At 48.2% G+C, this 27,936-nt stretch overlaps 3 protein-coding genes across 3 annotated transcripts; 1 reads left to right on the top strand and 2 right to left on the bottom strand.

Annotated features, from left to right (window-relative positions):
* Nucleotides 1-49: 49 nt before the first annotated feature.
* Nucleotides 50-10,155, bottom strand: LOC120952055 (uncharacterized). Its single transcript, XM_049606078.1, has 4 exons — nucleotides 8,905-10,155; nucleotides 5,439-6,195; nucleotides 1,312-3,662; nucleotides 50-1,233 (listed from the first exon to the last, which is right to left on the bottom strand). The coding sequence occupies exons 2-4, from the start codon at nucleotides 5,439-5,441 to the stop codon at nucleotides 1,122-1,124; spliced, it is 2,466 nt and encodes an 821-aa protein (XP_049462035.1). The 5' UTR covers nucleotides 5,442-6,195; nucleotides 8,905-10,155; the 3' UTR covers nucleotides 50-1,121.
* Nucleotides 10,156-10,879: 724 nt separating this feature from the next.
* On the bottom strand, nucleotides 10,880-15,975 carry LOC120952340 (uncharacterized). Its single transcript, XM_049607087.1, has 7 exons — nucleotides 15,972-15,975; nucleotides 15,870-15,882; nucleotides 14,412-14,543; nucleotides 13,578-14,315; nucleotides 13,349-13,459; nucleotides 11,629-11,982; nucleotides 10,880-11,521 (listed from the first exon to the last, which is right to left on the bottom strand). Exons 1-7 carry the CDS (start codon nucleotides 15,973-15,975, stop codon nucleotides 11,407-11,409), a joined length of 1,467 nt encoding a protein of 488 aa, XP_049463044.1. The 3' UTR covers nucleotides 10,880-11,406.
* Nucleotides 15,976-22,752: 6,777 nt separating this feature from the next.
* Nucleotides 22,753-24,208, top strand: LOC120950965 (caspase-like). Its single transcript, XM_040369413.2, has one exon. It carries the CDS (start codon nucleotides 22,995-22,997, stop codon nucleotides 23,739-23,741), a length of 747 nt encoding a protein of 248 aa, XP_040225347.2. The 5' UTR covers nucleotides 22,753-22,994; the 3' UTR covers nucleotides 23,742-24,208.
* The last annotated feature ends 3,728 nt before the right edge of the window (nucleotides 24,209-27,936 follow it).

Here is a 27,936-nt window from a genome sequence, read left to right as displayed (position 1 = left end):
GAATCAAATGAAAAAACCTTGTATGACTGAAGAATTCACGATCTTTGTTTTATCAAACTCATAAAGTAAATAATTTATTAAATAAATTCTTGCATACAATAAAATCCTCTCCAATGCAAACGATAACATACTTTCACTATTCACCTATCCGTTTCCTCCGCGTCTTCCTACCTTAATGTCAATAGAATCAACTACATCAACAACAAAAAATCAATAGAATCTCGTCCACGGTACATTGGCGCACCGTAGAATTGTTTGCGCGATTTGCTCGAACGAAATCTGCTCGACCAACGATTGACATCGTGTTTTTGCTCGAATTTTTCGAACCGATCATCGATTGCTGTTACTTCCTAGTATATCCCTTTCTCCTTTGGCATATGATGCTCTTGTGTATGTACAAGTTTAGACACAAACACGAAATCGAATCTCTTCCTAGCGTTCCTACGTAAGATATATGGGGGAGGGAGGGGGGGGAGGTTTGAGTGTTGGGTGTGTCGTAGTAGTAGTAATATTAGTTATAATGTTAGTAGCAGTAAAACCGAGATTTCTTTAAACAAGATTCTGGCTAGAAAGGTAATTCGTGTCTATATTAGCTTCCTCTTCCTCTCTTTCCACTGTGCGCCGTTTGGCGCAGTGCCACAGACAGATAAAGGTAACATAATTTTCACTTTCACTAAAGTGCGGCTTCTTCGTACTACTCCCTCGGTGCGCTGAGCCAGTCACCGTCGGGATCAGCACAGGGGTTGCACTGTAAATATGTCGCTATCGCCTACTATCGATGCTTACTATTTTAATATAAAATACAGACATGGTCTAAAACACACATAATCATTCCGTTTAGAGCGGGAGGCGGTGGCCTGCCTGGATGCTCCGAAAGATCCCGTGTCCACCAGGCAGGCACATCCTCCTTGGCCTTCTTTATGTTACAACTAATAGGATTTTGCATTGGATGGAGTTTCCATGTACTACTCTTTCTCTCTCTCTCTCTCTCTACATCTTTCTATGTCACTCGCATACACTCGGGCCGAAAATTTTACTAAACATCAACTAGTGTCGAAATGCAAGAACCATGCCGCATCCGTGTGTCAGTTTCGGTCCGGAAGGGGGTTGTTTGAAGTGCTTTACGATCGGGTTTGCTGCTGGCACACGAACCGTGTGCAGTCGTTCTGTCTGATGGCGTCGGTTACCTCCGACAGATGATCGGTAAGAGTGGCAGCTAGTGCTGGGTGCATCCTATAAAGATACGAATCACAAACAAACCACAATTTAGAGGTTGCTTACTCATGAAATCGCCAAACAAACGCTACTTACATATCCAGCATGGTGTACATCTTCTTCTCCATCAGCACGATATCGTCGGCGCCCTGCTGGATCATCACCCGGCAGAAGGTGAGCTTGGCACAGGAAGGATTCTTCCAGTCAGTTTCGCGCAGCTGCTGCTCGAACCGTGCCCGGGACGAGCTGGTCGACTCACGGCCCACATCCTGCAGGCCCTGCTCCTCGAACGGGTTCCGTGCAATCGAACGCTTCGAGCGTCTCGCATAGTCATCGCCGGTGTTCATGCGCATGGCGTCGTACTGCTCGTAATATTGCTGCTGCTGCTGGATCGCTTCCAGTGCCCGCTTGTGCTCGAGATCGTCCAGATCGAACGGCAACAGCTCACTACCGGATCGGCGCAGCAGGCCCATGTCGAAAAAACGGCCCACGGCTACGGCCCCGAGCCCGAGCGCCGCTCCGCCCGCCATCAGCCCTAGAGCCGGGAGTATAATTGAATTTGTAGCTGGTGCCACCACCACGCCAACCTTGTCCTGAGCCTCGTCAGCCTTTCGTACCAGTCCGAGGTTTTTGGAGATTTTCTGTCCGGCCTCGACGATGGGCTCCAGGACGGGCTTGGTGAACTCCTGCACGGTGGAGATCCCACTCTGGAGTCCCTCCCGCATCTGGTCGGTGATTTTGGCCCAAAATGGCCGCTCGTGCTTGACGCGCCGGATGTACCCGTAGTTGTACGGGTAGGTGGAGGGACCTTTGAAGTTTTCGTACTGTGGCGGGCGCGGCATCTTGACATGCTGGGGCTGGGGCGGATCGTAGTAGTCCTTGCTGCCCATGGCCGGCTCGATCGCGTACGGCGAGTGGTCGTTGTGGGCCGCCTTGCTGTAGTAGTCCTGCACGTTCATGATCTTCTTCATCGCTTTCGTCGGTTTGCGCTCCGGCGGGACGGATTTGGCCGGCTGCACACCGAGCTCGGGATGGGCGTACTGAAGAACCGGCTGTCGAGTATCTTCCAGCTCTTGGGTTTCCTGGTTTGTCGCGGCCGCTGGTCCATTGATCGAGTACAGCTGCGACACGGGATAGGTTGGATTGCCCGGGTTTTGCAGCATTCGGCGCTGAATCTTGGGTGGTTGGTCGGCCAGCGCGTCCTCCTTGAAGTTGGCGCGGCTCACAATCTGCGGATAGTGTTTGCGACTTTCCTCCTCGTTGATTTTGCGCAGATACTCCACCAGCCGCCCGTTCGGTACGGGACGTCCATTGTCCGCTCGCGAGAACGGTCCAATGTTGCCCGTCACTCTGGGTGGGGCCGAGTTCACCGCGATCGAGGCGCCCGAGTGTAGGTTGTCCTCCACACTGAATGGTCCGAAGCTCTTGGCCAGCCCATCGTTCGGCTGGAAGTTGTCGGCGGTCGTGAACGGGCCGATGCTGCGCTGACGGGCGCCTGGGCTTGATCGAGCTCCCCCACTGCCGATCGGTTTGGCAAAGATCAGCTGTCCGTAGATGTCTCCATTGTTTTCCAGCCTCGTCGGCACGTGCCCCTTCTCGTACGGTACCAGCTCCCCGTTGATGACGCGAGCATTGCGCCACACCTGCCGCTTGTCCGACTCGTCGTCCGGCACGCGGATCCCGTGCACCACCGGAATTCCGTCCGCACCAATCTCCTGCATCGATCGACCGCGCTTGTGCGTCGTCTTGACCGCTCCACCGTCCTTCATGTACACCGGATCCGAGCTGATGACAACGGGCGGCGGTACACGACTCTCCTGCACCGTCTCGTCGCTCACCTTAATGCGCACCGGGCGGCGATCGTTCTTCATCGCACCGTGCTCCTCGTCGTAGAACGAGGATCGGGGCGGCCGCTCGATACGGTTGACGTGCTCGAGGAAAGCGTTGATAATGTCCACCGATTCGGGCGCTGAGTCAGCCGACAGACGGTAGTTACCGGCGATCCGGGCCGGCGTCACCTGCGGGCTGTGGGCGGGCGACGGTGAGAAGGAATGGGAAACCCACTGGCCGGTGGTGCCGGTGGTAGAGCTCGGGGTCGATGTCACGCTTCCGCTGGCCGGTAGCTCCATTCCGTTGCGCTTCTTAACGATGATCTGCACCATGCGCCCGTTGTTAGAGCGCACGTTCAGCTTCTGGACGCGGTCCGGGTTGAGGCTGCGGGAAACCTTCAGCTCGGTTCGGGTGTAGGCCGGGCGCACTTTCGCCACTTCCTCCGGGGTGGTGCGATTGGTTCGCTCCGCCGGAGCGGATGCATTGCGGGCCGTTGGCGGTGCTGGGTCGAGTTTGGTGAAGACAGCCGTTCCCACACCGCTCGATTGCGTGTCACTGTTTGCCAGCGTGGCGGCAAGCAGAAGGCCAACGGTGGCCAGGGTTAACAGGTAGGACGTCTGGAAGAGAGAGTGAGAGACAGAGAGACGGCAAGGGCACTGATCAGTTTACATGTATGTTTCCGCTATTATGTCGCAGTAGTGAGCATGGGAACATGTATGTAAGGTGTGCGATGGATGGATCTGTATATTTCCCTATAATCTGGAAGTTCCTTTCTATCAAATAAATCGATCAATAACGGTTACAACTGTATCTCTCTTACAAATCGAAAAAGTGAATAAAGGTAAAAAAATTATAGTATTATTGATGTATTTTAATTCAATTTATTATGTTTGTTTTATAAAGAGGCTCTTTTTCCCATTCATAAAAAACAACAGAATCGGTGTTGCCAAAGCAGTAGTGACAGTGTCCTTTCCATATTCCGTAATGATAACTTCCATAAACGGGAAGTTATTATTCATTTTTTAGTTTCTATTAAGTCACTATCAACATAGAATGTACTACAGTTCAACCTTATTTGGTTGAGTTTGTTTCAGTTATGTTGTTCGATAATTTGGTACCTCAATAGTTGGGTTATATGCCAGCCAACGAGATAGTTGTGACGGAAAGAAAGGCTTGCATGCAAAGGATTGTTGTCTGTATCCTAGACAATGTCGAACTTGAATAGTGAATCATTAGTAATCCTGGTCATGGCACCAAATAATCGCCTCTAAATATGCCTCTTTTGTTTTCTGGCTTATCAAAACTGTCTTACTTCATTATTGCATTAACCATTCAACTGTTTTGCATTAAAAAGGGTCGTTCCTAATACGGCCAACAACAAAAAAAAGCAAAGAAATCACATCTTAAACCCCTCCAATTAGCTGCATTTGTTGAGAAATTCAAAACAATAAATCCAATTAACTAACGTAACACAGCCCACAACTGTTTCGGGAAAAACACATACTTTTCCCCTCCAAATCCATTCATCCTGCCCCCCACGTACATCTGTGAGCTCCGATACCGAAAGCGCTACGAAAGCGTGGTAGTCTGGTGGCCGAAGCAGGTCCGGCATTTTCCATCCCTATCATTTAACCGATAATGTCTTATTTCGAGCAATGCCGGTCGATGTTATTTACCCACGCCGCACAGAGCCGGAGCGGGTTGATGTACCGCCACCGCCTCCTTTCGGTAGGACCAACCGGACTCCGACCGGACCGGCCGGCCCCCGAAGGCGAACAAACGGAAAACAGACGTCGAACGGAGGCGAGCGAAAATAATCACTAATCAGCTGCAGCGCAACTGCCGGTCGAACCTCAGATCGCGCGCACTGGCTAGTGTTTGTATGCCCGTGGCAATGGCTTTTACGTGAAAGTTGTGTTGCCTTCCTCGGCTTAGGCCAGTTACCGCCGAGCTACCACCGGCACCGACCGATCGATGGCCGCGAATTCCGATCAAAGTGAACGGGAAGGGGGTCGGGCGGGTGGACCCGACCATCACCGCCACTTTCCGGCAACGGTAGCGGGTCTTACGCAATTCGATGAATTTTCTCCCGATTGCGATAAAGTCAATCGCCACTGGCGACGGCCGCAATTTGAGCGATGATCGATTCGACGAGCCACGATCGAGATCTGTTTGGCGGTTTCCGGCCCAACTGTCATCGAGTGTGCTCTGTATTCGTGCGCCCGTTGCTGATCGATCGTCAATGGGCACAAATCCCCTTATCGTTTCCGGCATGTTATGTAGCTGTGTTGATGTGTTGGTTTAGAACGTTAATTGAAATTGGTGATGAAAGAATCTCCCGGGTGGAGCTTTACTGGGGTACACCTAGGACGTAGGAAGCGGCTTGAACTTACCATTTCTATGTGTGCGTGATGGTGGAAATGCTAACAGAAGGCAGCCAGGCAGAACGGTGAAAATCGACAGTGTCTTCCAGAGGGTTTGGTGAAATTTCGCGTTTGCTTTTCCTCGCACGATCGTTTTTAGAAATCAACGGGTGAAAACGAACTTCGCCGGTCGGTCGTCGTCGAGTGTCGCTTCTTAGTCGTTACCGGTGAAGATAAAACGTCAAGCTCTGATTGTTCGATAAAACACACAAACACACACACTGGGCAACAACACACGGGGATTGATTGTTTCCTCGCTTGTCACCGGTTTCGGTTGGCTTCGCGCCCGCACCACAGCTCCAGTTTCAGCTTCGCTTGGTTAATTATTGGTAGCGCTGATAGCCTACGTACGAATGCTGCTTTTTTCGGGCTTTTCCACTCCTTCGGCACACCGAAGACGAGGCAGGTGGCACAGGGAGTGAGAGAGAGATAGTGAACAGGGCTTTTCTTCGGCCCAGCTCCTCGATGTTCGATTTCTAATTTCGTCTAAACTATGCACACGTACACTGGGCTGCTCTGCTCCCTCTACTCGTCACTGATAAAAACACACATACGGACACACACACACTCACACGCACACTCGTAGATGTGGGGAGGTTACTACAGGCGCCTTGCTGTAATCGGATCTCTTCTCCAGTTCCCCGGCGAAATGGTCATCTTTGCAGAGGCTGGAAAACCGACGGCATGTTTGCGCTGGCAAAGCGGGCGGGGGGTTCCTTCCTTCCTTCTGGGTGGGTGGTTGGTCCGGTCCGATCAGGGGGGCGGGGGGAAGAAGGAATGGAAAAGAAAAAAAACGGATAAGCTAAGCGGTAAGAAGAGGGAAAGCGATTCGATAAAGCGTGTGCGGGCGCTGGCGCGCGCCACATTGCCAATCTCCCGTTACCGTTACAATCTAATTGTTATCGGTTTTGCCCTCCCGATGGAGCGGGTGGTGGGTGGTGTACTGGAGGTGCTTTCGCAAAACGTCAACTTCCATCTCCATTCCTCTCTTATCCTTCAACGATCATCCAGCCTAGTGTTTTAGTCGGTGCAAAATCTCTCTCTCTCTTCCTTTCTCCCTTTACCCGTACTCCCTCCCCCCTCCCTTCTTCGCGCACTGAGAAGCATCCATTGCGCAAATGCGCAAACGATGCCGAGACGCTCGTGCCGAGGTTTTGTTGAATTTCACTTTTATTTGGAAAGTATCGCCTTGAATTCATTTATTTATCTCATTTTGCTTTTCCAAGCGCACCGTTTTCCAGCGCATTCCAGCGCGGCGCAGTGTGTTGTAGTGTGTGCTGCGCGCGCGCGCTGGGTCGCGTTCCAAACTGCCCTCCCCCCCGCGTCCCTCTCCCTTACCTCGCACCCCTTTCTCGATTACCCCTTCCCAAGCCCGTCATCTCGTTTGGCAAAGGCTGATTGGAACCGGCATTTCTCCACCAACCGATTCACCAGCCATACGTGTGTGTGTGTGTGTGACTCTTTTTTCCCTCTTCTTGCTGTGCTTCTTCGCTGTCGCTGACCATGTAATATCTACTTTACCGACACCGCCACTCAACTGTTACGTTATGCAGCTATCTTCGGCACCTTCGATCCACACACCGCCACACACACACACACACACATGGTGCGGGCACGTGAAAGTGATGAACCTGACGGACCCCCCCCCCCCCCATCCCCCTCTTCCTTCCTTTACTCCTTTTCTTCTGCGAGACATTTTTCGCTGCCCCATGTGTGTAGAGCCCACCGGAGCGCACCCGCGTATGTGTGTGTGTGTGTGCATTTGGGGAATGTGCCTCGGGGGCTTTCTTTTAGCCTCTGCAATGTCCACTCACCAGCACCCCCCGGAGGCCGCTATTGCGTCGCGCATTACTACGCCAGACACTGACCCACAAACGGGAAGGGAAAGGAAGGGGGTAAGCAAGCGAGAGGCGTACAGGGGGATGCATAACATTTGCGCAGTGATAAGCGCGTTGAGTGATGATCACTGTGGATCCTTTTAACTAAAGTGGAGCAACTTCAACGCCGGTGACCTGCGTGGTGGTAAAGACGACGAACCTTACGACGGCGTTGACTTAAGTCCCCCAAACAGGGCGACAACAACCGATTTGCAGAGCGAAATTGCTTAATTCATCGGTTGCAAATTTTGCTCTTTATCAAACCTTGATAGCAAATCCACTCTCGAGTCGGGTGAAAATGAATTCATTTATGGAATCGGTGTTCGTTAACATTGTGATCAAACAGACCGCAAAGACATATGAAAGCCGATTTTCTAAAACGCATAAAATATGCATTTGTTTGCTAGCGGATTTGTGCTGCGTCAACGTGGACGCGGAAACGGAACCCTCGTAAGTGCAGCAAATTAATCACTCTGCAAACCGAAAATTCCCAATTCACCTCACACCGCGGCTCGAGTGATCTGCCTTTTAAATGTACTTTCCCGTATTGGAGACGTGCACACACATACACACACAGGTACACACACATATACGCCGGTCTCCGGTCGGTCTGGTCGGAAGCTAACGAGCCAAACTTTCCCACCCCATTCCAATACGCTCCTGGCATTCGTGCACCGTCCGTCTAGCCTGAGCGAGCGTGCGCGCGCACGCCCAAGTTGCATCTCGTTTAAAGTGCCATTTCACCAACACTCCCTGATTTCGAACCGTCTGTCTGTAATAAACAAAACAACAAAAAAAAAAGAGCTAACCCCTATTGCGCCATCGCTCGCTGTGCATTTCAATATTCGACACAAACCTCCCCTTGGGCACACACAAACACACAGACACAGAAAACGTTGAAAAAAAAAGCACATTCCATTCCCATTCAGCAATAGCATCAACAACAGCAACCCGAAACGACTGTAATCTGCATCCAATGATGCCGCTCGAACGTGAAATGCGATCGATTGAGCATTTCCTTTCCACCACGGGGCACGATTCGATGCCGTGATTATTCACTCTCGAGATGGAAATGTTGGGGAAGAGTGGAAGTGGGAAGCGCTCCCGTCATTTTGGAGTCTGTTCGGCGTTGTTCTCGGTCCCTCGGTTGGGTATTATTTCACTTTCTCTATTTTTGCTGCTGTTTGTGGCGTTCCATTCACGCCACATGCTCGACCGTTACGGCGACCAAAGAATAAGACGAGCGTCAGATGCAGCTGTAATGGGCATTCGCGCATTACTCTCGCCCACACTCTTGAGATTACGGACGGTTGAGTCAGTTCCCTCCCAAGGATCTGCAAGGACCACGTGATGTTATCGGTTGTCTTTTCAAATGTTTGAATGGCTTTTTTACGTAACGCTATCTCTCCTTTGCTGGAAGAAGACTGACCGAACGTCTCCACGATCGATCACGATCACGTGTCATTTGGCATAGGACCCACATTAGGACCCACATTATCACTAATAACACTTAGACAAGCCACTACATTTGATTACTAAAATAAAACTATAAAACATACTTCTTTTTACGGCCACCAACAACCACACACACACATACACAACAAACTCGGTTTGGTTAGTTTTGGTTTGTGAAGCAGAAACACTTGCTGCTTCTGTTCACTGTTTAACTGATGTACTATTAGATGTACTAAGAGGTTTTCCGCCCAATATAGGTGTAGAGTATTTTTCACTGGTACAAAAATAACACTATTTTGTTTCGGGTAACACTGTTCGGGGTGTAGCTATGGGGGTTTCTTTTTGCTTTATTAGTTGACACTGTAAACTGTAGGAGTCGGAGATCCGTTCGAATGGGGCTGGATCGAATCCGGACCGGAATTCCTATTGCGTTTGTTTCGGGTTCGTCGCGTGCGTCACGTTCAGCGCTCAGATTGATACTGATTCGTAGTGCGCACCGGTCGGACCGACCCGGCGGGATTTGTTTCGCCACCTCACCGGAGTGTCTTGCTTTCGGAGTGGGGAGCCATACCGTGGCTGCTACCTTTCCAGCTCCCTTCCACTACTGCTCCCTCTCTCTCTCCTTCTCTCCACCAACGGCTGCGAAGGGAAATTAAAAGTCTCAAAAGTCGCAACGCGAAGATCCGAGATCGGCGCACCCGATCGTGCCGCTCTTCCTGCCTCCCGTGGTCGCGCGAAACCGGGCCGCAAAGATTGAATAACGTAATAGCGCGCTGGAAGTGCATCTTTGCGAGTCGAACGGGCCGGATTGCAGGAAGAAAGCGTGAGCGCAAGCGAAAGAGAGAGAGACAGAGAGGAGAGAGAGCGATCCGCGTGATCGTGTGATCGTGTGGCACCCCAGCAACTCCAGCCTCCCAAATCAAGGGTGTAAGAGTGGGGAAACGGGGGAGAAGAGGGGGGGGGGAAGCTGCTGCTTTGGTGCTTGTTGGCCCGAAACAGCCGTCCGCCGGGGCGGTGGAGAAAGCGCGTCCGCAGCGGACCCGCGGTGGAACGACGGATGAAAGCCTTCCCTGTTTCACACACATGCGCACGGCGGTTGCGGCCCGGTGGCATCGAGTGGCGCGCGCGAGCGCGAAAGAAAGTTGCCATTTCTGCCATCGAAAAGCCTTACCTTCTCCTCTTACCGCCCTTCCTCGCTCGAGGGGAAGGGGGCACACATACACGGGCCAAACCGGAGGAGATTGTGTTGAAAGTAAAGCGCACAACAAACTGCCATTTCCGATCCGGCCTATCGGTCGGTGTGCTCTATTGCTCTTTCGACATCTTGTGCGCGGTGCGGTGCCTGTGTGTGTGTGTCTTCCGCACGACCACTGGTCCGTGGTTCCGTCCACTTCCGCCGGCGGCCCACAAACCGATCGGTGGCCGCTCTGCACACCTGATCGAATTATGCAACGTTACGCCATTGTAATGCAAAAGGCGCATCGTGTTCATTCGATGACGATTGATGGGCCCCCGTTTGCCCTCCCCGCTTTCTGGGCAGCGAAGAAAGCTATGGCCAGCCCGAACGGATGATAACGGCCTGCGCACACGTCGTTTGCCCCTGCATTGGGTAATGTAATATCATTTACGCGTTTGCTGCTCAAACAACCCGAAAGCAGGTTTCGTAATGATTGGAATGTTTCGAACGCGGCACCGGTACCGGAAGCGGCACGCGCGCTCATCTGTCTCCCCCCATATCGCCCTCCATTAGCGAGAAGTTGCGCGTGTGATGAGGGGAAAACAGCCGAAAAATCACACTTCCTAATCGGGGACACTCAGGTGGCATCCACCGGCAGACAGGCAGGCCGAGGCAGTAGTAGTAGAAGATAAGTAGTTTCCATATTTGTTCGCGCGCTTGGCCCTAATGTATAAATCATTTCGGCTGCTTTAGGGCGAGCTAAAGACGAGATTTCACGCAGTAATTATGGGTGAGATGAGCCAAGAAAAATGGACCCCCCTCCCCCCATTTCGGAATGGGTGAATGTTATAAATCTTCTTGAAAAACTGCTTCCCTAAACGAACAGGGGCCGGGGTGGATTGTTATCGATTAACAAATGTGTAATTAATTATTTATTGCTGCTTGTTGTGCTGCTGATGATGGATGTTTGGAATAATTACACGGATGCACTTCCGCACCCTACAATCTTCCTCATTTTGCAGCGCCTACTACGTGACAGCTGTCAGTTCAAATGGGGTTTTTTTGGAAACATAAACGGAAACGCATTTATATCGTAAACATACAAATTTCCTCAGATAAAACCAACAATGCTGCGGCTGTTAATGCATCTGCAGTAGCCACAAGCAAACACACACGCACACACAGGCGCGCATTGTAGCTTAACAAATTACATACAGATAAACAATTATTTTCTCCATCCATCGCGTTTTATTGCGCCGCGGGCTGCACACTGTATAACAACCCCGGTGGGGCCGAAGATGCACTTTATCGACTTTCGCTTTGTTAAAACGATGACCCCTTGCTGTCCTCCCTGCTCGCTCCGGGGCCTTCTCCTTCCTGCGTGTTGGGTGGTGGGCCTTTGTTTTACCACGTCTTCGCAGCCGCGTCCTCAAGTGTCCTGGTCGCAGGTGCGCTGCAGCCGATCGCAATCACCGTCCCGTATGAGGCGGAACGTTTCGTCCAGCCCGAGCCCGTCCGCCGCCTGCCATTCCGATGGGGAGGTCCTGGAGGAAAGGTGTCGGACAGTGAAAGTGATGATGCATGCGATGAGCCTCCCGACCCGACCACCCCGACTTCTTCCAATGGAACGTGAGAGAACAACTACACTTACTCGCTGACAATCTTCCACAGCGTCTTGTGCAGTGCGTCCGTGCCCATGCCGGACATTCCTTGGCGTGCGAGCTGGCAGAGCAGCTTCCAGTCGCATCCCTGCAGCCTTGCAGCGCTGCTGTCACTTAGGCGGTTCGTGCCCTTGCCGTCGTCATTGTCGTGCGCTGGCGTTTCGCGCTGCTCGAGCGCGTTCAGCTTGCGCAGCAGCCGGACCAGCGCGTCCGGATCCGCACCGAGACCGCGCTGGGCTAGCAGAAACCGTGGCACATCCTGTCCGAGGCTGCGCTGACGCGTTGGCGTGCTGGACAGAGCGCTACCACCGACCGGGGTCGGCGTTTGCAGCTGGATGGGAGGTCTAGACAGGCGGGGGGGGGGGGGGGGGGGAGAGAAATATTGGTGAAATAGTTTGCATCTACCAAGCAAATTTTCAGCCATTGGTCAACTTTTGGCGTGTTTTGTATTAAAAACACTTATTGGTAAGGTTAGTCTCTTGTGGCCAGAGTCTCTCGAGCATTTTTGTCAAACATCGGATGCTGCGTTGAATGAAGCTGGCCTTCGATCAATCTTCGCAATCAATCTCCCACCGTATCTTCAGCGACAACCTACGTGGCCTACTACGCTTGGACAGGCAGCATCAGCACAACAGCAAACCGCTTCAGCTTCCTTTGCCCTGACCGCCACACGCGGGCCACAAATTGCGATTAGCCACACGTGGGATCGTGGGATCGCAGCTCCAACTGGGACCCTCCAACAGGTGGCAGTCTCCACGCGCCATTGCATCGAAGCGCATCGTCGTCACGCCGCGCGGTGGCCGTACGCGCTCGCGCACCACTCTAACAGCGGTTCATTCATCTTTCATAACTGATGTAACATGCCAAAGGCGGACAGGGCACGCAAACGAAGAAACCACCACCACGACCGGGCAGTGCGTGAGGTAAAACGAGAAAAAAGGCGAAAAATCTTGAAACCTTTCTCCCCGTTCCTCTTTCTCGGGCCAGTGATGCAAAAAAAAAACGCCCCCCTTCCGAACGGAAGGAAGGAAGGAAGAGAAATGTGGAGTAGCAACAACAACAGCAACAACAACGGCAGCAGCAGCAAGCACGCAGCACGCAGCACTTTGGAAACACGTTTTCACTTTCGTCGAACTAAGAGCCCCCACCACCCCTAACTAGCCCGCGGCATCAAAAGACGCGCTGTCGCGCGCGGAGACCCACACCCCGGCAACGTGTGTACTACAGCGTGCGTGTGTGTGGACGTCTTAAAGTAGGCTGCTGCGATGGCTTCTAGCACTGCACGGCTCGCTTCTTCGCCTCGTTTTGGCTTCGTCGTTGCTGCATTGTTGTTGTGTCCACAATTTTCACCTTTCTTCTTTCACGCAGCAATGCAGCTACATAATCTCGTTTTCGGTTTATTCGCCAACGCGCGCCCGTGTGTGTGTGTACGCAGCTCATTTGGTGCTCTGGTCGCGGGAGGGAAATTACGCCACGAAAGTTGGCGAAAATTGGCTTGGAGCCCATTTTTCGTTGCACGCCAAAAATAATTGTACAGCGGGGATGGGGACATAGAGAGAGAGAGGGCGCTCCCAACGGAACAAGACAATGGTTTGTGGCGGGGGTTTCATTCTCTCCTTCCCCAACCCTGATCCCTGACTCTGACAATTACGACATTGGAACCGGCCGTGGTTCAAAAGTTTAAAGCCCCCCGAACCCGCGCTCACTTACTGCGTGGCATTCGGGTTGATGTAAACGACCTGTGGCGTGAGCGCCGATATTAGCAACCCGATCGGAATGGCTGCACTCAGAACGTGTATGATTTTCTTCCACGGTGAAACACTGCGAAGAGAGAGGGAAAGAGAGAGAGAGAGAGAGTGAGAGAGAGAAACAGCGAGTAATTAGTGTGGCATTTGCACAATCGGCACAAAAACAATGCGACAGGTTACTAAGCGTTTACCCTTTGAGATGTGCATCCTCCTTGCCCGCCAGCTTAACGTCGGTCGTGCCTCCGATTCCACCGGCAGCTTCATTACTTTCCGTCCCAGGAGCACTTCCACCGGTACTGCTGCCACCACCAACACCGCCACCTGCACTACTATGGTTGGCTATTAGCACCGGTTCAATGCTGAAGGTACCCTCTAGCGGGGACCGATCGAAGCTGTACGGATGACTTTTCACCGTAGTCGGTACGGGATGCGCGAACTGAGGGCGCCCGAAATGCTGCTCCTCGAACGAACCGAGCGGCGACGAGAACGGGGTCTCCGCTGGACGTGGACGTTCGGCTTTGGCCGCTTGCGCTGATTCCGTCTCCTCCTCCTCCTCCTCCGGTATCCACTTCCACTTGCCCTTGGGCGTGGGGAAGTGTGGCGTTGGATCCTGCGGGAACTTTATCTGCACCGTGGGCTGATGGCGCTGATGGGTCTGAGGAGTGGTCCAACCATACTTATGCTCCCACCTTCCCGACTCTTCCGATGAGCCTCCACCCCCACCGGGAGCCGCTTTAGCGTACGCCCCGTGCCCGGATAGGCCAATCCCACCGGCATACCAGCGTGAGTCAGCGTCGGAATGTCCGGTCGGGTAGGGTGCATCCACTGTGCCCGCTGCGGGACTGCCCGGTGCCGAGTTGTCCTCGTTGAAAAACGGCACCACCTCTGGCGATGGGACGAACTCCTTGGCAAACTGTCCTTCGGAGGAGCTGGGAAGCGTAAAAGAAAGTCCGGGCGTAAGGGATGTAAATCTAGATCTGCCGTAATGGCTGGCGCGATGGTGATGCCATTTATGTGCGACCTACCTGCCAGTGACATTTCGACGCGGCGCTGCACTTGCGTAAAGCTGTCGCTTCCGGTAGCTCGAGATCTGGTGCTGCACTGTACGATCGTTCACGATCGACGAGGTGCCCCGCGCTGGATACAAACGATCGTTGCTGCGTCGGCGAAGCGGTTAAGAAAGAGGAGAGAAACGCAAACAAGCACACACAAAAGTTATACATTTTTGCATCAATGCGGCATGGGTCGTGGCGGCGAAAACAGTTTTGCATTCCAGCACGCAACAGTTTTGACTGTGAAGATCCAGGCCTGGATATGGAAATAAAATCGCATCCCCTTACGACTTGATGACCGTCCAGGCTTTAAGGAAAGTGTTACGAAAATCCCCTGCATGGAGCTAGTTGTGGGTCGTTTGATTCGTCCAGCTGGTCAAAACTTCACCTCATGGCTGGCGATAATAGCTTGAGCCTTTTTTAAGTTATGGGTCACAAATTAGTTAGCTTAGCGGGAAGAACCGGCATTAAAAGAGATCCTAAAGACATAATCATGCTTCATGCAAACCGTCGTACCGGCTACTGGCTGTCCAAACGAACGGCCAAAGAGCCAGGCCGCAATACGGCACTGCCCGCACGTCGACGCACCCTCCGCGGCTCCGGGCTGCGATAACAGTGAAAGTGTATCACTTTCTTTACGGCTTGATGATGTCTTTCTTCGGGCCGTGCGCTGCTGTGTACCTGCTTTGCGCACCCCGACTCTCGTCCCCTCACTCCATCGCCAAAAACCACGTACAACACACGCACTGGTACACGCAATCCATTTAACACCGGCCGGTTGTGGTTTGGTGGATCTTCCGCGATCATGCAGCGAATTGTCTTTCCCCTTGTACCGCCCCTTTCTCTACCCCTTTGTAAGGTGGTGGTCAGTGAGTGTAATTTACCACAACTTCGATTGCCTGTTCGGTCATCCGTTTCGCAACATGTGCACGAATCGATCACGTGTTTGGTTTCTTCTGCTGCTTTTTTGTTTTGTTTTGTTTGTTTGGCGATCTTCCAAGACGATCACAGCAATATTGTCCAGTATAGGGTTGTGCTTCAGGAATATTTCGCAAAAAAAACCTATATCTTTAAAGATTCATATCTTACATACATCTTCAAAGACATTCAAGAACGTCTAAAGAGTTAGGAATCTCTAAATTGTGATTAATATTGAAAGATTCGTGATTTGAAAATTATTTTTTTTAATTCTAGTAACTTGAAAAAATGAAAAAAGTGTCAGTACACATCGTGTACTATATTTGACGAGGATCTTCACGTGTGATCTTCACACCAAGGATAGGTTTGCCATAACGTGGAACTCAGAAATCGTTTAGGAAAGTTGGAGCAACAAAAATGTTGTGACATAGCAAATGAATATATCCATCAATCTTTAAGAGATTTACGAATCTTCTGATACTCATAAATCATTAGGAATTTCAGAAATCTTACGAAACTAAAAAATCTGAAAAGATTTTTGTACCTCAAAATGTGAGCTTTAGATTCATTGATTCACTTTAAAGATTCATCCGAATGAATCTGAATCAGCGTTACCCATCTCTAGTTCCGTAAGAGTGCAGACAAAACGGTGAAGAAACAACATTAACAAAGTGAAGCGTCACACACATTGAACCGAAATCAATCTCGACTGATCGCACAAAACACAAAACATCCCGGATTCCGGATCACAGCTCTCCGCAGGTGTTCCCCAAGTCCCTCTGTCCGTCGTCTGCAGCTCGTATGGTTGTAATAATAGACGAACCGTGCGCGTGTTAGATCCGCATATTAATGCGCGATATGTGCATGTGTGTGTGTGTGTGTGTTTTCCCCCCTCTATCTCTCACCCTCTATTTCTACCCTGTTTCAAATTCACACACTTTAACCTGCCGCCCGCTGCATGGGCAACCATTGTGCTGTTGGGGCGGTTTTCTGTTTTCCGCGGGGTATTAGTTTTGCATACGTACGCTGCTCGAAAGGACGACAACCCGCCGACCGCGGCGGTGACCGGGGGCGTTGGGGTGGCGGGCGACAAGACGGAAGTTATGCCAGCGATTGCAGCCACTTCCGTCGTTAATGGCGATGACGTTTGGCCGTGCACCGTGCTCGCCCCGGAATGCTGTTTATGATTGCTGGGAAATGCGGTGAAATTATTTGCAACCAGCGGTGGCTGCTCTCCCGCGCTTGGCTCACTGGCGGTGGGGCTGGCGTTGGCGGTGGCGATTTGTTCGCGCGGCCGGTGCAGCAGAGGTGGCGCGGACGGCGGCGGTAGGTCATTTACATTGCGTTCAACAACCGGCGGGCCAGCGGTTGCGTTGGTATGCGGAATGGACGCGTTTACCGCGCGCAGATGGGCACCGATCGTGGGACCTTCGTTGACATCTTCGTGCACCTCGATCGTTCGGACGAAGGGCACGAACAAACACGCACACACCAACAGCACGGAAGCCACGGGCAAGGATAGTACACTATGCGTCATTTTCACACAAATCCACTACCTTCAGAACATTTCCACTGTGAGGCACTGCGGACGCTTCTGCTTTTCACCGTGCGTTTGATGCGTTTGTGGCAGAAAAGCGACTGTGAAATACGCGTTCCCTTGTCTGCCGCTGTCACTTTGCGATTAAGAGCAGCGAGTTGCGTTACAAGGGATTTTATAAAGGCATAAACGATGCTATGATACCCTTCAGTAAGCAAAAACAGTGGCAAAAATCTGGCTGCACTCGCTGTGCCATCCGAAGCATAAAGCATAATGTCGCCGCCCGGGTCGGTGTGTTCCGTGGACTCTGCTGTTCGAGTTGAAGAGGGGACATTTCTGTTAAAGGACTGTGACCGACATAATGCCTGCAGGACGGGCTGCTCGAGGCTATTGTGTTTTTGCACACTGCACAATTGCATCATTGTGTGTGCGCGCGCGTGTTCCATTAAGATCAACGCCTAGGAAATGTGTCGCCCGTGAGCTACGTAATGATCGTACGTAAAAACAAACACAAACAATCTCTCAGGGAATCCATCGCGGGTGTTATTTTTGACATAATTTACTTAAAACGCTTGAGCCGCCTCGTTGGAAAATGCCAGAGCGCGAACCCTGCGGCTGATCGTTCAATTCCGACTTTACGCTTCGTTTAGGACGCGTTTGTGGTGCCGTTGCATTTTTCCGAACGCGTGCTGCATTTTCGTGCCGCGATAAAACGAGTAATCCCATTACGACCGCGCTAAGGCGGCTCCCACTAATGAGCACCTTTCAACGCCCATGCCCATCAAACGGGAGATGCCGGCAGCGGACTGATCGCGAGGCCATTGGCAATTGGACTATGACTGTTTGAGCGCGTCAAAGTAAAATGCTCATACACACATACACACCTCGAACCGATGGACAGATCTGCCTACGATCATGCCGACCGCCCGAAGGATAAACGGACCCGGGTCGCGCAGGTTTGTTGACTTTGTCGTACCGACGCCGGACCCCGAGGGAGCAAAAGCGTTTCCGACGAACAGCGACGAACCCGATCGGACGATCCCGGCGTGTACCACATATTTCTCACGCATATTCGTTCGTTCGATAATTATTCTTCCCCACGGCCACGGGCTAACACCGTTACACGTTTCGTAATAGTTAATCGGGACCGCGTTAGGACCTTCCCTGCCCTGCCACAGCATGTGAGTGAGTACGGGGGGGAAGAGGGAGCAGGGCTGTAAAAGTAGTAACACGTCCATTTTCCGGTTCTATTGATTACTTTCGTGTGTCGAACGTCAGCGATTGGAGTGAAAGTTACGCGGAATGTTTTCTTTTGGTTTATTTCTTTTGTTTTTGTTGTTGTTTCGGCTGCGCATGAATGTGCACACCTTGTGCGGGCAGCACGTGTGTGTGTGTGTGTGTGTGTGTCGCGGTGGGATGCTTCGTGATTGTTTATTGCTCCCGCGAGGTGTTCGATTAGGGTTCGATTGCAGATGCTTACGGCATCGCTTTACACCGAAATGCGCTGCGCGCGAAGGGATGGTCGCATTGATTTATTTGTCAGCCGGTTGTCTCTGCGTCTGCCACGAGGTGCTAAATGTGTTTTTGTATATTGCTTAAAATGCTGATAGGAGAAAGTAATTGTTGGCGTTTATACTTTACAAACAAATACGGAAAATACTTTTATAGTTTCAAGGTACAATGCACTAACCTTCAAACTACGATATTTTTTCTTTATTCTTTTCACTATTTGTACATGTGCTGATTCGTTAATCAAAATCGTGAAAAAACAGACCCAACCGCTAAGAGATGCAAAATTCCAGGCAAGCTTCCTTCACGTTCCTACTAGATGGCGCTGATCGCCTCGCTCGTGCTAGCTTTGGATTATGTCTTGGCTAAAGCTCATGGTAGGATCCAATTCAATTATTTGCTAAATGTAGAAGAGGCTCAAGTAAAGTTAATAGTTTACTAAAAAGTAAAGTATAAGTATAAGTATAAAATTCAGTATAGGTTCTTAACAACGTCACGCGATTATACTCAAGACCATGGGACACATAGGCGACTCGTTGTGAGTCAATGCCATGACACTGCGGAATGACGCTCGACTACGTTGACGATATTCGGTACTGCGGTTTGCGATAACATGACTGCGAGAAACTGGATCATTTCTAGATGCTATTCATAAATAAGTTTGGGTATAGGATATAACTGCTAGAAATTGATAGCCAGGGCATCGTATGTCGCATATACTCATGGGCTAGTCTATACAACCGATAACATATTAATAATTGACTGTATGGGAGTTTGTACCAGCACCGTTTGTACATTATCGTAAATTAAACAGCCGCTTTCATCTGGTCCTGGTGAGATTCCTGCTTATTCCTATCTTGAATAAATATAGCCCTGTTTTTTTCTCTTTCTATTTGCATTGACTATACTATTAGAGCTTTCTTTCCATTCTTTTTTCGGATGTTTGGAAGTCTATGTGGTACGCCTAGTGTCGATTAATACCCTGCACATCAAAGACTTCCAGAGGTACTTGAAATATCTCAGCAAGTCATTTTTCGGACAGTTATTTCGCGAAAGCTTGATAAGGATATAATTCTAGTGACCATTGTTGTATGTCTATAGATTGTACTAATTGCTTCAAGGCATCGTCTTGTTCTGCCAGCCACCAAATTTTCTCGATTGTAATACAGTAAAATCTCTCTAAGATTAGAGTACAGTAATTACAGTAATCCCTTTAAGATTACATCATTTTTAAGGTGAACTCATCAGATTGGGGAAATAATCCAAACAAAATGTCGGAAATGATGCTCGTTCCTGCAATATGTATCACTTTGAAATCGCATAGTAGATGTTTCATGCCAATGTGTATGGTGTCTTCTATTGGAAATATATTATAGCGTCTTATGGTCCGTATGATACTTACGTAAGTAAGTACTTAAGCACATCATTAAATGCCTCATTCCAATCTACTTCTTCTCTGACAAAACATACCAATGCTTCCGTTCGAGAGGATAGATTCGGAATAAACTATACAGCAACTTTTTCCTTTGTTACATCCATGCATTCTAAAAGTCTTAGTGAATTGCAGTTTTTTTATCGGTTGGGTATGTTTTTTCTATTCTTATTCTTATTCAATGTAACTCCTAAATGTTTACACTACTTCTACTTACTTATCCGGCGCTACAACTACTTTACGGTCTTGGCCTGCCTCAGGAGTGTCTGAAACCGCTCGCGGTCTCGCGCATTCGTCTGCCAGTCGGTTATCCCGGCCTAATAATGGCGGACGCCTCCACGCCATCTTGCCTAAAAGTTTACGCTATTATACTTCAAATAACCACTCTTCCTAGTTTCCAAGAGCATTCAGCGTTCCAAGAGCGATAACATTTTTCAAGTTTTATGGTGTATTCTATTGCATTAGCACCCTTTTAGCATTAGTTAAATCTCGCAAACTCAGATGTAGTTCTGCAGAATAGTCGGCAGCCGTGTTGTGAAGCTTAGTAGATAATTGTGCTCCTTACAGCCTGCTTAGGAGAGTGTCGATGAATATCCTTTTGGGCAGACAACCATAGGCGATATCTACTCTTTCGGTGCTGTTGGATGAGTAGGTCTAAATCAAACAAGAAGATGTTAGATTTGAGTTGTAGTTTCTTGAAACAAATCCAGCGTCAGGGATTTCCTAAAATAAAAACAATAAAAATGTATGAGTTCCTTGTCTTGAAATTATAATTCAACTGAACTGCATTCATATATACAGGAGCGAACAGAAAGAAAGGAATTCAGTTGGTTCGATACAATAATCCTGTCCGACAACAATAATGTTATAATCATCCAGAAAAGCGAAATATTGTTCTAAAGATTATTATTTTTTTCGAAACGCACCCTCCAATTGGATTGTTTTATCTTACACTACGTGGTAGCATCTTTCATTTCCCACTATCGTTCAGTTTCCATTCGAAGGTGTCGATTGATTAGGTATTTTAAAGCGTAATGCCTAACTTTTCTCTCTCGCTCGCACTCTCTGTCTGTTGTTGGCCTGCTTACGATAGAGCACGTCGGTGTGACATGGCCCGGTCAACAATCATTCTCTAAGATGCTCGGTCCCCGGTTGCAGCCTCCTATCCATGTAGACTTCACACGATCTCCGACAGGTCTCGCTTTACCTGATCCAGCCATCGAATTAGCTGTGCTGCGCATAAGTCGCATGCCGAACTGGCGATTGCTGTCGAACACCTTCTTGGTGGGGCATGAGTCCAGCATCTTCATGACATGCCCCAGCCATCGCCTCCGTTAGGATGCTCGGTTAGGCGTACAGCTCAGCAAACTCGTGGTTCATCCTTGTCCTGCACGCTCCGTATGCTCGAACACGCTGCGAAAGATGATCCGGAGGATGCATCGTTCAAACACGCCCAGAGCGTTTACATCCTCCGCTCGGATGGTTCCGGACTCGTGTCGATAGAGGACCACCGGGGGCTCCAAGTCTTCTAGATCAGCCTGTGAAGTACATAGTATGCACGATTCCCCTACAGAATGCGTCTCCGGATTTCGCCGTCAACTAATACACTGCTTCCCAGATGATCTGAGTCGCCGGCAAGCAGGTACTTTGCCTTCGTCGCATTGATTCTCAATCCAATTCTTGCTGCTTCGCGTTTGAGTCGGGTGTACGCCTCACACACCTTCGCTGTTGTCCTGCCGATGATGTCGATGTCATCCGCGAAGCCAATAAATTGGAGAGACCGGTAGAGGATCGTGCCACGGATGTCGTTGTCTATCGTTCCAGAGCGATGTTAAAGAGCAGACAGGAATGTCCGTCATCTTGCCTCAGACCCCTGCAGTGGCGGATTTAACGGTACGCGGACTGAGCGGCCACGGAGGGCCCCGTCTATTTAGGGGCCCCGTGGATGGTAATTCCAGCATATACAACAATGTGTACAGTAGTCTCATCGAGAACTTTTGTGCCCAATAGGGGCCCCATGGACGAAGAAACTCATACTTGGTGTTTGGTACATGGTGTCTAAAAATGATATCGAGCTAGCCCTTGCTTTTTTACTATATCGTTTCATAGACTTGAAAAAACGATCAAATAATTCGTAATTCGTTGTTAGGCAGTGTGTTAGATCGTCGTCAAGAAGTTTGTGATCTAGGCGTTACACTGGACTCTAGTTTAAATTTCCGTTTACACGTTGACAACACTGTTAACAAGGCATATAAGATGCTAGGTTTTATCTTTCGACAATTCCGATAATGTAGTCATGGGCCGGTCTGGTGGTACAGTCGTCAACTCGTACGACTTAACCACATGCCCGTCATGGGTTCAAGCCTCGAATAGACCATGCTCCCATACGTAGGTCTGACTATCCTGCTATGGTCACTGAAAGCCAAGCTCACTTCACTAGTGGGTACAGGCAGGCCTTGACCGACAACGGTTGTTGTGTCAATGAAGAAGAAGTCATGTCTTAAGTCTTATATCGTTGTTTACTTGTCTTGTGCGCACGGGGTGAAGTACTGTTCAGTACTTTGGTTCCCGAATTGCACTACGATGATTAACACAATAGAGGCAATACAACGGAAGTTTACAAGACTTGCTTTAAAATGCGACCAATTCAAAGGACTCACAACCATGCCAAGTTATCGCTCACATTACCTTCTGCTTGGCCTACAGACGGTCGAGCACCGTTTTAAGGTAAACAAATGTGTATTTGTTCTTCTTCTACGTGCCTTCGAGTCCTCTTCGCTCTCGTAACTTGCTTGTTGATGAGAGCAGGCGTACTTTATATGGATACAATGAGCCATTGCTCGCTATGACAAGGCAATTCAATACATGGTCTAATCACTTTGATTTTAATTTATTAACGAGTTAACGACCGACGCATTTAAAGAAAATATTTTATTCATTTCACCGGACACCGGATTAAGGCAGAGGGAGCCTCAACTCCTTTTACCGCTTAGGGCCCCTAACACCCTAAATCCATCGAGCATCGGCAGTGCGTAGCTCGATCGAGAGCTTGCAGAATTGTTCCAGAAGTCGAGAAGAGCGGAAGCAAAAGCCAGTAAGATAAAGTGATAAAGTGACGGACGCCACATATATCAACAATAACCACAGCTCATTGGAAACAATGGAGTCAACACTAGAGCTGGAACTGCAGTCGTACAACATGGCGCATCCGAAGCGCGGCATTGCAGTGATTATCAATAATTACACGAATCGAAAAGGCTCAGAAAAAGATGTGAAATCATTAAAGGCCGTATTGAAGCACCTACAGTTTGATGTGCGTCTCTTAAGCGATAAAACGACGGTTGAAATCAGACACGCTCTTAAGGAGGTGTCCAAAGAGAACCACACCAATAACGATTGTCTGGTAATTATTGCGATGGCGCACGGATATAATGATAGGATCAAATTCGAAGACGATTATTTGCATATTGACGAACTGTGGACAAATTTTGTTGGAAACAAGTGTCCTTCGCTGATTGGGAAACTGAAACTTGTGTTCATTCAATCGTGCCGCGGTGGAAAACTTGACTACGGAGCATCGATAGCCACAGTAGATGCAAGGCCCGGTGTAGAGGAACCGGTTGATGTCAAAATACCTATGTATGCCGATCTTTTAGTGATGTACTCATCCTACGAAGCTCACAGTTCGATACGTTGCCCTAATGAAGGATCCTGGTTCATACAATCGCTTTGCCAAGTGCTGGGTGCCAACATTGCCAAGACGGAACTTCAGGCTTTGCTGTCTCATGTGTCCTACCTTGTGTCGATCCGATCGAACCAAACTATCGATCCGCAAGGTAAAGTGATAAAACAAATTCCGATGGTTACTTCTATGCTCACGAAAGCATTTTACTTTGTGCCAAAATAGCTCAGCAGACTAGCTGGAATGTACGCTGGCAAATAAATTAGAAATAAAGCATTAAACATGTACTAAAAGTGTTGATTTTCATTCTAATGAAAGAAGCATAAGATAGACAATTCGATGATTCCAAGAACCGCACACAATAAGCCATGGGTGAAGAGGAAATGAGGGGGGGGAGGGCGGCGTTTGGGGGTTGAAACGATGGCATCCGGCTTTGCTGATCCGTAAAATTGGTATCATTTTTGTTGTTAACGGGGATGAGAGGAAGTCTATGAAGTTGCCCCTCACAGAACTACTCTACCCATTTTAATGTACAGGTGTCCCCTGAGATACGACTGTATTTGGGACCGAAAAAATGTCGCAAAGCAAGGCGTAAGTCGAAAAAGTCGTATGTCGAATATCTATGAATATAATGTTTATAACCGAAGTTGAAGAGTTGGAATTTATGATATCGTGTATTTTATTTAAAATGATGTTCGATAATGTAATAATTATATTTTAAAAGACGTACACAATATAGATATTCAAGATAGAGTAGTTGTGGAATCTTTGGAAATGTGTGTATAACGGTTATTAGCCTAGAAATTCAAAAAAAATACATCAATTTCTTGTCAATGACAACTTTTAACTGTCAAAATCAAAATCGTCGTATCTGCGAATCGTCGTAACTCGAGGGGGTCGTAACTCGGGGGACGCCTGTATAAGTAATTTGGCGACAGACGCGGTGACCATAGTCGGAAATCTGCTGACTCGGCGTGGTAGCGATCAACCGTGGGAGTCGCCGATGCAGTCATTGGTCAACAAAACATCGTCAGCAGATTCTAGAACGCAACCCAATCGACGGGGCCTGTGATGGCCGCTTAATTTGCGTACCGTTAAGCCAGCCATTTAAGATTTCACTTTCAATACCAAATTTTGTTCTTCTTCTTAGTAGGTTTGATAGGATTTTTTTTCCTATGTTTTTCGTTATACGGAGCCATAATCAGGCACGTGGTAAACGTTGACAGATGACACGACATGACAGGGAACTTTTGATGTTTTCTAGGCTATGTATATACAGTCAGCATTCAAAAGTTGAACGCTTTTTAGTTGGCATGCTTTTAACTTGAACCCCCTGATAGTTGGCTGGCAGTTCAATTAAAAAGCATGCGTTTGTATGAAAAAAACAGTTTTTGAAAAATTCACGAAAATCTCATGGCTTGCTTAGAAAAATTTCATAGTTTTTTTTTGTATGGAATAACGTGCCAACTAAAAAGCACATATTCAATAGTTGGCAGGGAATCGAAGTTCAACCAGTGAGCTCGGACTGTAAATGACATTTTGCGGTTAGGAGTGCGCGACGCCCGCTGTGATTGCAGCTGAGAAAAATATAATTTTTTGCACATTTTTTTCCTAACAACTAAAACTAGGTAAAACAGAACCATGTTAAAATAACTTTAATGACATGGTTTTAAGTACACAAAAAAAACTTTCATATAACTTTGGAAAAACGTTATATTTGTTTGCTCCTTTCTTTGACACATTAAATCACAAAGGTGATAATAAAAAAAAAGATTTGTGGTTTTGCAAGTTCACAACAATACTGCATCGCATTGCGCACTATTGCGCGGTCATGAATACGTAATTACGCAAACTGTCGCAAATTACGCAAAATAAGCAGAAGAATCGAAGAATTGGCAGAGGATCCGGTTCGATCAGCGGATCGCGGTCAGCCACCTTTCTTTTGGTTCCACTAATTCATTTTTGCTATGTGTGGTGAGTTTAATGAGATCGTTACGAACCTAGCACGTTCTGCGTTTTGCAATCTTCTGTATTTTTTTTAACTAGGTTCGTGCTGAGCGATCATCCGCGTTTCTTGAAGGTGACCTTTTTAATGGTCGATTAAATTTAAATAATAAATTAATAAATAGTGGAAGGGTGTGATACGGGGAAGATTACATACTATTTCGTTAGAAGAAACCAACCGGTTTATTTTTTCGAATGCGTCTGTGCTTGTATTAGCACTGAACAGTGTGGCTTATTTATGGGATGGTTTTTCTGGTGGTGACACTATTACCGGATTACGAAGACGGCATCGTAGTCCACCAAAGCGGCCGGCGTCCTCGCTTCGAAATATTAGCCTCCCAATCGCCAAAACACATACCGTCCATAAAGAATTAGAAATATGTCGTCGTGGTGTATCGATCACCGCCACTATGCATCGCTCTCGTTCTTTTTCTCCCGATTGAGCGTGAGTGGCCGTTGTGCGAATTTAAGCTAGTGGTTTACCGTTGGCTAATTTGAATGTGTGAGTTGGAATGTCAATGCGCATGAAATAAATTTAAACAATCATGGCGGATGATCAAATTCAAAAAGGACATTATTGTCTGTAGGAGATTAATTGGGATATGCGTGTTATGAATTGTTCGAACACTGTAAAAGTTTATCTGTTTGTTACCGTGCAATCAGACATTCCGCCAAAAAGCGTCACACTGTGTAGAGTGAAGCCAAATTCGATTACATTCGATGATTTTCGATGACAGATTCACACAAAAACAATATGTTTATTCCAATACGAGGTTTCCTAACTGCCCAAAAAGTTTCAAATTTAAAAATGGGTAAAATATGAGGAGTCCACTTTAGGAAGCCGCCGCTACTAAAACAACTACCAAAACACATGCTATATGGCATCTTTGCGGATACCTAACCATAGAAGCCGCTAATTTACTGTACTCTTCGTTAATAGAACAACTTATACCGAATTTTGAAACGTTATTCATAAGAAGATTAAAATTAGTATTCCCATATTTCTTATCTAATTATCTTCAATCTATTTGGGTTTCATTCAAATAACTGCCAAAGCTCTTCGTGGGCCGGATTGAAAGTCTTCGCGGGACGCATGTGGCCCTTGTGTGCCGTATGTTTAACACATCTGATTTATAGAATATAACGAGACAACATTTTGATTTTTTTGATTGAGTTCTGATCGTAGGTAAGCAACGTAAAGGCCGGGCTACATTGATCGTACTTGCAAGCGTAATTTTGATTTTCACTAGCGCATCTGGCGGCGGCTGGTGGAAGCTTTTTTTGGTCATCGAGGGAATGGACCTGCCGGATCTCAAAATTAAGTAGTTTTTCCATCGTTTTCCATTGCAAAAATGGATGCAATGCGTGCAAGACATGTGTATCTACGTTTTACAACACTTTTCTCCTCCGATTTAAGTAAAAAACATGGAAAATTAACCTATTTTCTGGAGCGGCTCCAAATTGTTTGGCAAAATGCTTCGGTCAGCCGCCGCCAGATGCGCTAGTGAAAATCAAAATTACGCGTGCGAGTACGATCAATGTAGCCCGGCCTTAACGATATAACGAGATAACATCTCGATTTTGTTGATTGAGTTCTGATCGTGGGTATCCAACGGATGCAAGAAATCGGATGCAAAAAAAAAGTTTCCTGATCACAATACAGAATGTTGATTGTTGAATATGTTTCATTCGAAAAGACTATGCTAAGCCACGGGTGGATAAGGCGGTAAGCAAACGCGGAGCCCCAAAAAATGGAACCCGCCCCCCGCTTGCTACTAAAAATGGTACTCAATCCTTCTTTGGTTGAGAACATTTCCCTGCTAGACGCTTCAAACAAGCCTAAATTTGTGTGACCGCTTAGGGCCTCCACTAGTCTTAATCCGTCACTGTGCTAAGCTACACATTGTTATCTTAAATATTAACCAGTAATGTTGTACCATTCGCGTGGTTATTTTTGTGAAAATGTCGCAGGTTTTTTGTAAGAAATCAATATGTGGTGAACTTATGGTGGAATTCTTCCTATAAATATTCTCCGGTTTTTCTAGAGACATCAGAGCACGCACTTGTTTTACACTTTAGGTAAGTAGAAAGTAACGCCAAATAATATACTCACCAAGCGATAAGCGCAGAGTCAGGATTATATTAGTCAGGAGTAGTTGCTGTTGTAAACTTGACTAGTTACTCTATTTGCATACTTCCGTTCGACACTTGTAACACACTTGTTCAACTTATAATAAATAAGGTGTACAATATAGCTAAGGTTGAAACTGTTCAAACGATCTGCACCGTGCGCCCCTCCCCTTCAGGCCGGCTAACACAGTATGATCGTACGGTTTTCGGCACACCCTAAGCTTGCACGCCTGGATATCCAGAAGAATAATCCAGTGACAACTTTTGGAAAAAACGAGCACACGGG

The sequence above is a fragment of the Anopheles coluzzii genome, chromosome 2 (assembly GCF_943734685.1).
Source record: "Anopheles coluzzii chromosome 2, AcolN3, whole genome shotgun sequence".
Classification (NCBI taxonomy): Eukaryota; Metazoa; Arthropoda; class Insecta; order Diptera; family Culicidae; genus Anopheles; species Anopheles coluzzii.
The sequence above is the reverse complement of the archived record's forward strand: the minus strand, read 5'-3'. Positions and strand labels throughout refer to the sequence as shown.

Bases quoted from the DNA above. Each gene is read 5' to 3' on its own strand.
- LOC120952055 (XM_049606078.1), bottom strand. The intron at 1,234-1,311 runs GTAAGTAGCGTT...GTATCTTTATAG, and splicing joins ATGTACACCATGCTGGATAT to GATGCACCCAGCACTAGCTG.
- LOC120952340 (XM_049607087.1), bottom strand. The intron at 14,316-14,411 runs GTAGGTCGCACA...TACGCTTCCCAG, and splicing joins CGTCGAAATGTCACTGGCAG to CTCCTCCGAAGGACAGTTTG. The intron at 11,522-11,628 runs GTAAGTGTAGTT...CCTTTCCTCCAG, and splicing joins CTGTGGAAGATTGTCAGCGA to GACCTCCCCATCGGAATGGC.
- LOC120950965 (XM_040369413.2), top strand. From the start codon at position 22,995: ATGGAGTCAACACTAGAGCTGGAACTGCAGTCGTACAACATGGCGCAT.